The 10147-nt window shown below is 53.6% G+C and overlaps 1 protein-coding gene across 1 annotated transcript; it reads right to left on the minus strand.

The window, feature by feature from the left end:
• Positions 1-6846: 6846 nt before the first annotated feature.
• Positions 6847-9608, minus strand: KCNS2 (potassium voltage-gated channel modifier subfamily S member 2). Its single transcript, XM_059672894.1, has 2 exons — positions 9083-9608; positions 6847-8426 (listed from the first exon to the last, which is right to left on the minus strand). Exon 2 carries the CDS (start codon positions 8381-8383, stop codon positions 6950-6952), a length of 1434 nt encoding a protein of 477 aa, XP_059528877.1. The 5' UTR covers positions 8384-8426; positions 9083-9608; the 3' UTR covers positions 6847-6949.
• Between the last annotated feature and the right edge of the window lie 539 nt (positions 9609-10147).

The raw sequence follows: 10147 nt of genomic DNA on the forward strand, positions 1-10147 counted from the left end.
ACAGAAGTGACGGAGAAGAGCAAGTCTGGGGTGAAGGTAAGTCTGTTCTTAGACATGGTGACTTCCAAATGCACATGGGTCATGTGTGTGGGGCTCGGGAGTGACGTGGAGTCAGACCAGGAGACACACGTGTCATTTGCATACCAGTTGAGGCTATGGCTTGGGTGAAGGGTGCTGCAGGCTGCTAAGGACAGAAGTTCAGGGAAAATGTGTGATGAAAAGGGTTGGGAGGACCAAGACCCAGTGGGGATGTGAGAGGGGAAGCAGAGCCCAGGGGAGAACTGGCACTGTGCCATGTCCAAAGATCAGAGAAGGGAATACAAAGAGTTTAGAGATTGGTCTGTCGGGTCTAAGAGTTTGGGGGAACTTGAGAACTGAGGAAGAGCCACTGGATTTGCTTTTAGGAAGTAGGAAAGCACCGGTGATCTTCAAGAGAGTAGTGTGAAAAGAGTGGTAGGAACAGAGCGGCCACACGGGTAAAATAAGGAAATGGGTAAATAGGAAAGCTGAGGCCACCAGCAGAGATCACCCACCGGGGATTTCTCAGGGGAAAGTGAGAAATAGGATATTGGGCCAACAGAGAAAAGCCAAGCCTTGGACCTCACTCGTCCCTACAGCTGCTCCTCACCCGCCTCCCCCCCCACCCCCCCGCCCCCCAGTGTTCTACAGGGGCCCATGTTTCTTCTGTTTCTCTCTGTACCTTCCTGGGCCACCTCACTCATGGTCTCATCTCCATCGCTCAGTTGATGATCTGGTCCCAGGCTTCCCTCTGCCCTCCACACACCTCTATCTGTGTCCCCCGGGCGTGTAGGCAACACTGCTCAGTCTCGGGAAGGGGAGCCAAGAGTTCCCCATCTCTCTTTGTAGCACCACCACCCACCCATCCACCCAGTCACCAGTTAAGTCAGAAATCCAAAGGCCTATCCCAGGACTCCCTCTTCCTCATCCCCACATCTGGTTGGTTGGTGATGGAGCCTGGAGAGTCTGTCTCCTTGGCAACTGGCTCTGCCCCTTCCTCTCCAGCCCACTCCCTTCTATTCAACCTGCACTATGGCAATGACCTCAAATAGGTCTGCTGGCCTCCCCTTCGCCTCCAAGCTGCTGCCAGAGTCACGTTCCACAGGCATTAATGTGGTCAGGGTGTTCCACCCAGTGACGAAGAAAGAAGCCCGAGCCCTGCCCGTGGCTTTTCTCCGGACGCTGTGAGCCCTGCTTCTTTTCAGCCACACTGCCTTACATGTGCCTCACACATGCTGGCCTGCCTGGGCCTCCTGGTCTTTGCCTGTGTAGGTCCCTGTTCGTGAAGGTGTCTTCCCTTTCTCTTCCCTCCATCTCTCTGTTCCTAACCCTAATTAACACCACCCATGTCTGGCCAACACCTGGTCCTCTTTTTGTTTATAACCCAGAAGTCACATCTTCAAGAGGAAGCATTTACCCTTCCTTTCCTTGTGTCCTTCCTGTCCTCTTCATCCAAAAGGCTTTTAGTAGTCTCCGTATAGCTGTTCTACCAGACTGTGCGTCCTTCGCTGGTGAGGGAGTTTGGGGTGGCAGGTAGAGAGGGTGGAAGTTGACTCCAGCAGTAGCTACCTCCCAGGAGACCTCTGGCGGGTGTTACTGAAAATAAAATGAATTCAACAAAAGACCTAAAATAACTTCGCTAAACATACTCTCTTATTCTCCCGACATTATTGTCTCACCTCCCTTCATTGCTCTCTGCCTTTTCTTTTATTCACGCTGTCCTTCTGCGCCCTCTCTTCTCTTTCCTGGCTTCTTCCTTCTCCCTTTAACTTCTGTAGGAGCTCGCACCAGCTCTGGGCACAGCTGCCCTCTTTCCTCCTTGTTGTACCTCTGTCCCCTTGGCCTTGTCTTGGAGGCTTTACGTCTATTTTCTAAGAGCATCGGCGTGTCACCTGCAAACACTGTCATTGTTTTGGAGAACTTATCCAGGAAGATGGTGATATTGACAAGTGAGGTCACAGAAGGAGGAAAACGTGCAGATTTTCAGACCAACTGGCTGTGACACCCAGATAAGGTCCTTGGGTAGAGACGCTAGACAAAAGTCCTCCTAAAAGGAATAGGAGATAATGACCATGTGAGTGCAGTGTTTAAGTTCTTCCCTCGGGAAGAGATGTTTGTTTTTCCTTTTAAGATGCATCCTGGCCCAAAATATCCCTGAACATCCATGTGTACCCGGTGGAGGGAGGAGATGCGCTCGACCCCACTTGGTGGCAACTTCGTGTGCCCCCTTGGGCTGCACAGAGGCCCCATGCTGCCCTTTCTCAGCTGCGTGAGACCAGGGACAGGGTTAACACAGGTCACCGTGCCCTTCTGCAGATTACGCAGAGGAGACACCTGCAGATGCCAGTCCTCAGTGAGAATTAAGTTTGGGAAAGACCCAGCTGACGTCGTGCGCTTATGGGGCCCTGGTGGGGGCCCAATAACCTCTTGGGAACAGGGGTGGGCACCCTCCAGCCCTCACTAAGGGAACAAACACAAATGGATGAAGTGCTCGTCCTGCAGCCAAATGGGATCAATGTGACTTCCTCTCTAATAATATGTAATAACAGGATCTTGGATTAGGTATAAATGGTCTGAAGCCCAAAGGAGACACTCGTTGATTGTTTTAAAACTATTCCCCTGGCACAGGCACCAGCCCAAGTCTTTCTCTGCTATCGTTGTCCCTGAAACTGGAGTCTATGTAGTTGGCTATTGAAGAGAGACATGGAAGCCAGCAGGTTGTGTGTGAGCAGCCCCTCTGCTCTGCTTACGGATACATTGTGGATTCAGGATCTGCTCGCTGCTGTAATGAGGATGTAGAGACATGCAGAAATTCTGTTTTACATGGCGATGTGAACTGGGTGGGGCTTTAAGGATGAGCTCATCCAAGCTTCTCATTTGGCGGCAATGGGATATAAGGCTCGGAGAGGCCAAGTGATATCCTAAGGTCACAGAACTGAAGGCCTGAGCAGGAGTAGAGCCTGTTAGCCAGAGATCTTCCCACAGATTCACCATGGCCTCTGGAATGGCTCAGAGTCTAAGTCGCTAGTGGGTTAAGTAGGTGCTGAGGGCTGGTTCTGTGTATCCGCCAGCATTACCCACACCAAACCAGCCAGGACACTCAAGTTACCCAGTACCCAAATTACTGTCAGGAAGGTACCAGGGCAGCAGGGGCAATGGCACCCAGGTGGGCGGGGCTGTCCCTGGCAGGCCCCTCTCTGGTGCTGAGCAAGGCAGTGGGGGTGCGTTTCACACAGGCTCTAAGAGTAAGTGACCGTTCCTTCTACAAAGCGGCATGGTGGCTCTAGATCCTGGCAAAAAATGGGGGCCCAGCTCCCTATGCCTGCAGAGTGAATAACAGCTCCTCCTTCCCAACCAGTGCTCACAAGGCCCAGCCTTTCTCAGGAAGCCAGTCCCCTGCGTTGAACGTCCTTGTGTTTGCCACTCCATATGTAACTGAAGTGCCTTACGGAAGCATCAATCACTTTTTCTATTTAATCTGCATACTCAGAGGCGGAGTCCCGAGTGTGTGTTCCTCCTCACCGAGTCCAGGCACGGAGCCTGCAGTGAGTCATCAGATACGACGGAGTAGCGGCCGCGTCAGTGCGTGCACAGTGGTACGTTAATGAGTGTTCAAACCGACATGGCAAAGGCAGTGTTTTCAATTTTTAAATTACAACTCTGTGACAAGTCATGCTGTTAAAACATACAAGAAATACCAGTTAGCCTTCAAGGAGATAACACCCAGCCCGCACAGATCACTGCTATCCCAAAGTGCGTAACAGATCCTTTTCTCTGAAATGAGGCAAGAATTAGCAGGTAGTTCAATTATTTGGGGACTAAGAGAAGTAGAAATAACAAATCCAAATATTAAACACCAATTACTACCCCAGGAGCTACAAATCGGCTTGGCATTACAACATGCCCCCCCTCGGTAGCAAACCCAGGAAATGTGGGGGTTTGGCAGAAACACAGACCTGTAAGGAATATGTGTCTACACAATAAAGACATGTATCACTTCCCAAACAGCACTTTCAAAATGCTCATCACATACACTGTGAGAAAAGCCTGGTGTGTACATTCGCCCCAACAGCAGTGAAAAGAACAACTTCCAAATGTCGGGAGGGAAGCTGCTGTCAAGCCAGCAGCTGGGATACGTGGTCGGAAGCTCTGCTGTGGCCCCCCAGGAGGTTTGTGGGTCAGTCTGACAGCCTGGTGGCCAATGATGTCATTTCATAGGCATGTTCTTAACTCCAGGAACAGAGCAGAGAATCACCCTGACCCTCCCAGATTAGCTACGGGGAGCAGAAGATGGCTGTGTAAGATGTCGTCTAGTTGGGGGCACCTGGGACCTTCACACCTTGGTGGCACCGGAGGGGAGAGGAAGGTTATTCACTCCAGGCTCACAGTTCAGTCTCCATCCTTAGTGGGAATCAACTCATGTCCAAGCCAGCTGAGTTGTTCTCTCTCCCTCTTATCTGAAACCATCACTTGGAGAACTCAATGCTATTAGGACAGTCTCATGCTCAGAAGTGACTGAAGTTCCAGGATGGGCAAAGTAAAATTTTATACAAGTATGTCTATGTACAAGAGGTTAAAAAGACAGTTTCTAAAGCACTTTGGGATTCCCCTAATGAAAGGCACCAGATAAATGCAAGTCATTACCAAAATGAAAAGTCAAGTATTCCAGCTTTCACATCTGCAAAGAGTGACCACGATGGGTATCTCTTTTGTGGTGGTAAAGCCCGCCTGTTTAGAAAAATACTCATGAGAGCGACTGAGCTCCTCTGCCTCCTACTTTTCACAAACTTTATGGTCAGTGACCATAGCAACCACGCTCAGTGACCTGAGACCACCCGTTTTGGCAAACTGAAGAGTCCTCACAAGTTTGTAGCATCAATTTCCTTCAGTGCAGCTAAGGCTGATTTTGTAAATTCTCTGCCTTCCAGTGCTGGAAACATCAGCCCAAGCCAAATACTCCATGTGTAGATTCTGAAAAATAACCCTGCTCTTCCAACTGGGTGACCCATTGCCCCTAAGTCATCTCACCCCTTCCTGCTTCTGAGAAACAGATGGAGATGGTAGACCATCAGGCACCAGGACATGGTCACCACCCCACCCTCCACAAAGCTCATCTGATGGGAGGATTTGAACTGGGGGCTCAAGGGCACATGTGACTAGTGCATTCATCCAACAAATCACCTGGACTTTAGTATCCATAGCAACTACAAGTACACAAAACCTTCTGACAGGATCCTCACCACATTCCCATGAGGTATTCATTACTTTCAACTAAGACACAACATGGATCTGCTCAGGAAAGGTCCAAGCTGTGGATAAAACACCTGCCTAACTCCATGCTTAGACTCCTGGATGTTGCAACCTTTCCAAAGACCGAACCATAATGAAAGCCATCTGTAAAACCATCTGACTACCTAGAAGATAATGGAGAACAGGTTCCCCTTCACAATGTTATGTGCCAATTAACAGGAGGAAGAGGAGGAGGAGGAGGAGAGGGAGAGGGAAGGCATTTTGGAGAAGGAAAGAGCTCTCAACCTTCAACACAAATTTAGAAGTTTAAAGGCCTTTTAAACAGCATTGCGCTTTTCAAGACATTTACAATTGTTTACGAGAGTAGCAATGTTTTGTTTTACAGCTCTTTTCTTTTTTCTGTCCTCTACTCACCCTCCTCCAACAAAAGGCAGTTGAAATGGAAATAGGAATTGTAGTATTTCCATCCTGGGTAAGCAACACAGCTTTCATGCATTTCTGTATTTTGAGTACACACTTCCATGCCACCAGATTTCCATGTCATAACAAGGAAATTACAGCACTGCATATAGCATACTATATCCTAGAAGCAAAATTACCTAAGTAAACTCTGCTTGGAAATAAAAGGGCCCTCATTTTACAAGCTTGCAGAACAGGCAACAAGATTTCTAAACTACTGGCCTTGCTAGCAACCCAACAATGTTCCTCAGGGAAACAACACAACGGTAAACCTCTTTTTAGTGGAAAAAGACAATTCGACCTTACTTCTAAACATTTTAAAAAATAAATATTTCAAAAACATGCTAATATCTAAGACACAGCAAAGTTTGGTCAAATGGGCTAGACCAGGAACCTCAGCCAGAAATAAATGCCTGCACGGTCACCCTAGGAAAGACAGAGGCCCGCCTTTGAAAAGTCTGCAAGCATCCTACAATCTGGCCTATGTTTAGTTGAAGCCCCTGTCTGTCCCTAAAGCAGCTGTTCTAGGGAAAAAACTTCTATCTTCACTACATGTTTAACGGAGTAACATTCTCTAAAGAGCAACATTTAAGAGATGAACATCAACGCACAGTGTTCTAAAGGTGACCAGGTACCCATGCAAGTCCCAGAGCTACGATCATTCATAACACAACTCACAGACTTGCATTGGGCATGTGCTTAAGTTCACATTCTCTTTGTTTTGAAAGCAATGAATAAAAAAACTGAGATTTTGTTTTCATGTGACGTGAGCAAAATCCCGTCATATCCTTGCTGACACCATAGATGTATTTCCACTGGACAGACATGTAGGGGCTTTTTGTACAGATCTCACATGACAACCTTAGAAAAAGAGCACAGAAACCTCACAGACAGTACTGGACCACGAGCACTCGAGAACACGGTGAACAGAAAAGTTAGCATTCTGGGGGGTATTCGTCCAGCAGAAAGGTGAACATGTTATGCCTGTGATGCCAACACCAGTGAGTGTCATTTCACTGAAAGGCGCAAAGGCATGGTGCCAGGCACACCACCCTCTAAAAACGATTCTAACTACTGTAGAAGCAACCTGGATGCAATGCCCATGCATCTCTCCCCTCTGGGGCTGGCCATACTCCTTATGCCGCAACCCCAAGGTGCCTGGACTGTGCCAGAGGCCCGAGAGGCAGCTCAACAACGTGGGTTTGAGGACAAGTCCTCCCTGCTACTGTAGGGAATCGTTTAAACTTAATTCGCTTGGCGAGCTCCTGCTCATGTTTGTCAGGCTCGCCATGAGGGATTTAACTTTATGGGCATAGTAGTCCCTTAAATTGACAGAAGGGACCTCCTTCATCCCATCTCCAAAGTCACAGCTGCGCATAGCACTCTCAAGCTGCTTTTGGCGCCGATAAAAGTGGGAGAACTTGTTGAAGATCAAGGTGATGGGCAGTACCACCACTAGGATACCCGCCAGGATGCAGGCAGAGGCAGTCAGCTTCCCTGCTGTGGTTCCCGGGACCACATCCCCATACCCCACGGTGGTCATACTGACGGTGGCCCACCACCAGCAGGCGGGGATGGTGGCCAGGCCCTCATTCTCCTCCTTTTCGATGGTGTAGGCCACCACGGAGAAAATGGAAATCCCCACGGAGAGGTAGAGCAAAAGCAGCCCGACTTCTTTGTAGCTGTACTTGAGGGTGGCCCCCAGGGAGCGGAGGCCAGTGGAGTGCCTGGCCAGCTTTAAGATGCGGAAAATCCGCATCAACCTCAGGACCTGTGCCACTCTGCCCAAGTTGGCCAAGGTAGGCGTGCTCTCCACCACCAGGTTCACCACCAGAGTGATGTAAAAGGGGACGATGGACATGAGGTCGATAAGGTTGAGGGCGTTCTTGAAAAACTTGAGGAAGTCGGGGGCCACCGCGAACCTGGCCAGCAGCTCAAACGTGAACCAGGCGATGCCGAAGTGCTCCACGATTTCGAACCGGGGGTCCTCGCCAGGGTTGCCCTGACTGTCGGGGATCTGGAAGTCCGGCAGGCTGTTGAGGCACATGGTGATGATGGACCCCAACACCACCAGGATGGACAGGATGCTGAAGACCCGGCTCAGCACCGAGTAGCCGGGGTTGTCCAGCGCCAGCCACAGCCGCCGCCGGAAGCTGCCCAGGGGCTGCCCCTCGAACTTGGAGGCGTCGTTGTAGAAGGCCAGGATCTCGTCGAAGGACGAGGAGGTGCTCTCCTGGTCGCTCTGCTCCTCCCACTTCTCCTGCGCGGGCTCCACTTTGCGTCCGTGGTAGCTGTAGCTGCAGCAGGAGTCGATGAAGAACTCGTTGATGCCCCAGTACTCGATCTCCTGGCTGAAGGAGAAGACGCACAGCTCGGCCATGACGTGCAGCCGGCCCGTGTGGTAGAAGTGCAGCACGTAGGGGAAGAGCTCGGGGTTGCGGTCGAAGTAGAACTCGCGCTGGACGTCGTCGTAGTCGTCGCAGAGCTCGAGGATGGCCTCGCGCGAGTGGCAGAGCAGCAGGCGGCCCAGGCGGGTCTCCGGGAAGCGCAGCAGCGTGTGCGAGCGCAGCCGCCTTTTGAAGCCCCCGACGTTGATGCGGATGTCTCCGTCCTCGACGTTGGCCTCCGACACGTCCCACAGGCTCCGGCGGGTCATGTTGGAGACACCCAGCCTCCGGCACCCAGCCCGGGCGCTACACCTGGAAGCGGAGGGAGCCGCATCGGATGAGCGCGGGGTGCGCAGGGTCTGGGCGCCCCTCTCTTCTTTCCCACCCATCTCTGGCGGGCCCAGTCCTCTCCAGGTGGGTGTCTGGGTACTGAAGAGCACGGGGATAGGAGGAGTGGGTCTGTGTGGCTTGGCCCCCTCCCAAGGAAAAGCTGGAGGCGGGGTACGTTTCCACTAGCATGGCCGCTCCTCCACCCCCATCCAGGGGGTCCTGTCGGTCCCTCTACTCCTGCAGGAGTCGCGCCCCCGCGGCTCTACGAGAAAAGGGGGCTGCAAGCTGACCTTGCCCGTGGGCGGGCCGAGGAGAAGTCCCCGCCCGCTCGCCGCAGACAGGCGGGACCGGAGCTGGGATGCGTACGGGCAGGGCTGGGCCGAGATGGGGGCGCGTAGCTTCAGGAGGGAGGTGGGGAAATTCACTGCGCGAGTCTGTAAACGCGGGCTGGGGGTAAGGGGCCGGCCTGGCATCCCCTGTGTCCAGCCCCCACGACTGGAGTCACCTCGCCCCCCGCCCCGGGCCTCCCTGCCCGCCGGGCGCGGTGCCCCCGAGCCGCGTGAGCCGCGTGCGCCGCGCGCCGCGCCTTACCCAGCAGAGCGGCCAGGGCTCGCCCTGAGCGTTCTGGAAGCGCTTACCTGCGAGCACTGGGGCCCGTGGCCAGGGCCGGCGGGAAACTTCCCCAACCTGCTGGCGAGCATCGCTGCGGCTGCCGCTGCGGGCTGGCTGTGCGTGTGCGCGCGGATGCGAGTGTGTGTGCGCCTGTGTATGCGCCTGGCGGGCAGGCGGGCGGGGTCCGCGGAGCGTCTTCTCCTGTCTCCAGCCGGGGATGCCGCCGCCGCCTGCAGTTGCGGGAGGCTCACAGGTGGCTGCTGGCCCCGACGCTCGCAGAGCCACCTCTCTCGATCTCAGCGCCCTTCGTCCCCCAACAGAAACAACAGCCGCGCCGCAGGCGCCCGCGGGAGTCGGAGCGGGAGCGGGAGCGGGAGCGGAGCCCGCGCCCTCGCGGTGGTGCTGAACGGACAGCTCCGCGCGCCCAGTGCCAGGCGCGGCCACCGCCCGGTGCTCCGAAGATGCCGCTGCAGCCACAGCTTCTCTGCTCTCCACCCGCACGTCATGGCCACCCCTTGGCGCCCCCGGCTCCACTCAGGGCCGACACCTTCCCCATGCCCTCACTCATCTCCTGGTCCTCCGTCCTCCGTTCTCCCAGAGCTCAAGCAGGGTTCTGCCTGCGGTGACCTTTCCCCACGGGGTCTCAGGCGGGAGCCGGAAGGGCAGGAACGGGAGGAACCGTGGGGTTCCCGCTTTAGGGACCTGATGAAAAGTTTCCTGAAGCTGAGGGGTGGAGGGGGTGTTTGGGGGCAGGCAGTGGGAGGGCAGAAGAGAGGGCAGGGAAGCTTGAGGTCGAGCCCAGCTGAGCTTGCCAGGGCGGGAGCACAGGCCCCTTCCGCGTGGGCACAGGCACCGAGTTCTGTGTGGGAGTTCTGTGTGGGCACTGTGTGTGCACAGGCTCGTGTGCTGTGTGGGCTTTCAAGGAATGCACAGAGCTGTGTGTGTGTGTGTGTGTGTGTGTGTGTGTGTGTGTGGCCTGAGGACAGTAGGACCTTTCAGTGTGTGTGTGGCCTGAGGACAGTAGGACCTTTCAGTGTGTGTGGTCTGAGGACAGTAGGGCCTTTAAGTGTGTGTGTGCAGCCTTGATAAGA

Source organism: Myotis daubentonii, chromosome 17 (assembly GCF_963259705.1).
Source record: "Myotis daubentonii chromosome 17, mMyoDau2.1, whole genome shotgun sequence".
In the NCBI taxonomy this organism is placed as follows: Eukaryota; Metazoa; Chordata; class Mammalia; order Chiroptera; family Vespertilionidae; genus Myotis; species Myotis daubentonii.

Bases quoted from the DNA above. Each gene is read 5' to 3' on its own strand.
- KCNS2 (XM_059672894.1), bottom strand. From the start codon at position 8,383: ATGACCCGCCGGAGCCTGTGGGACGTGTCGGAGGCCAACGTCGAGGAC.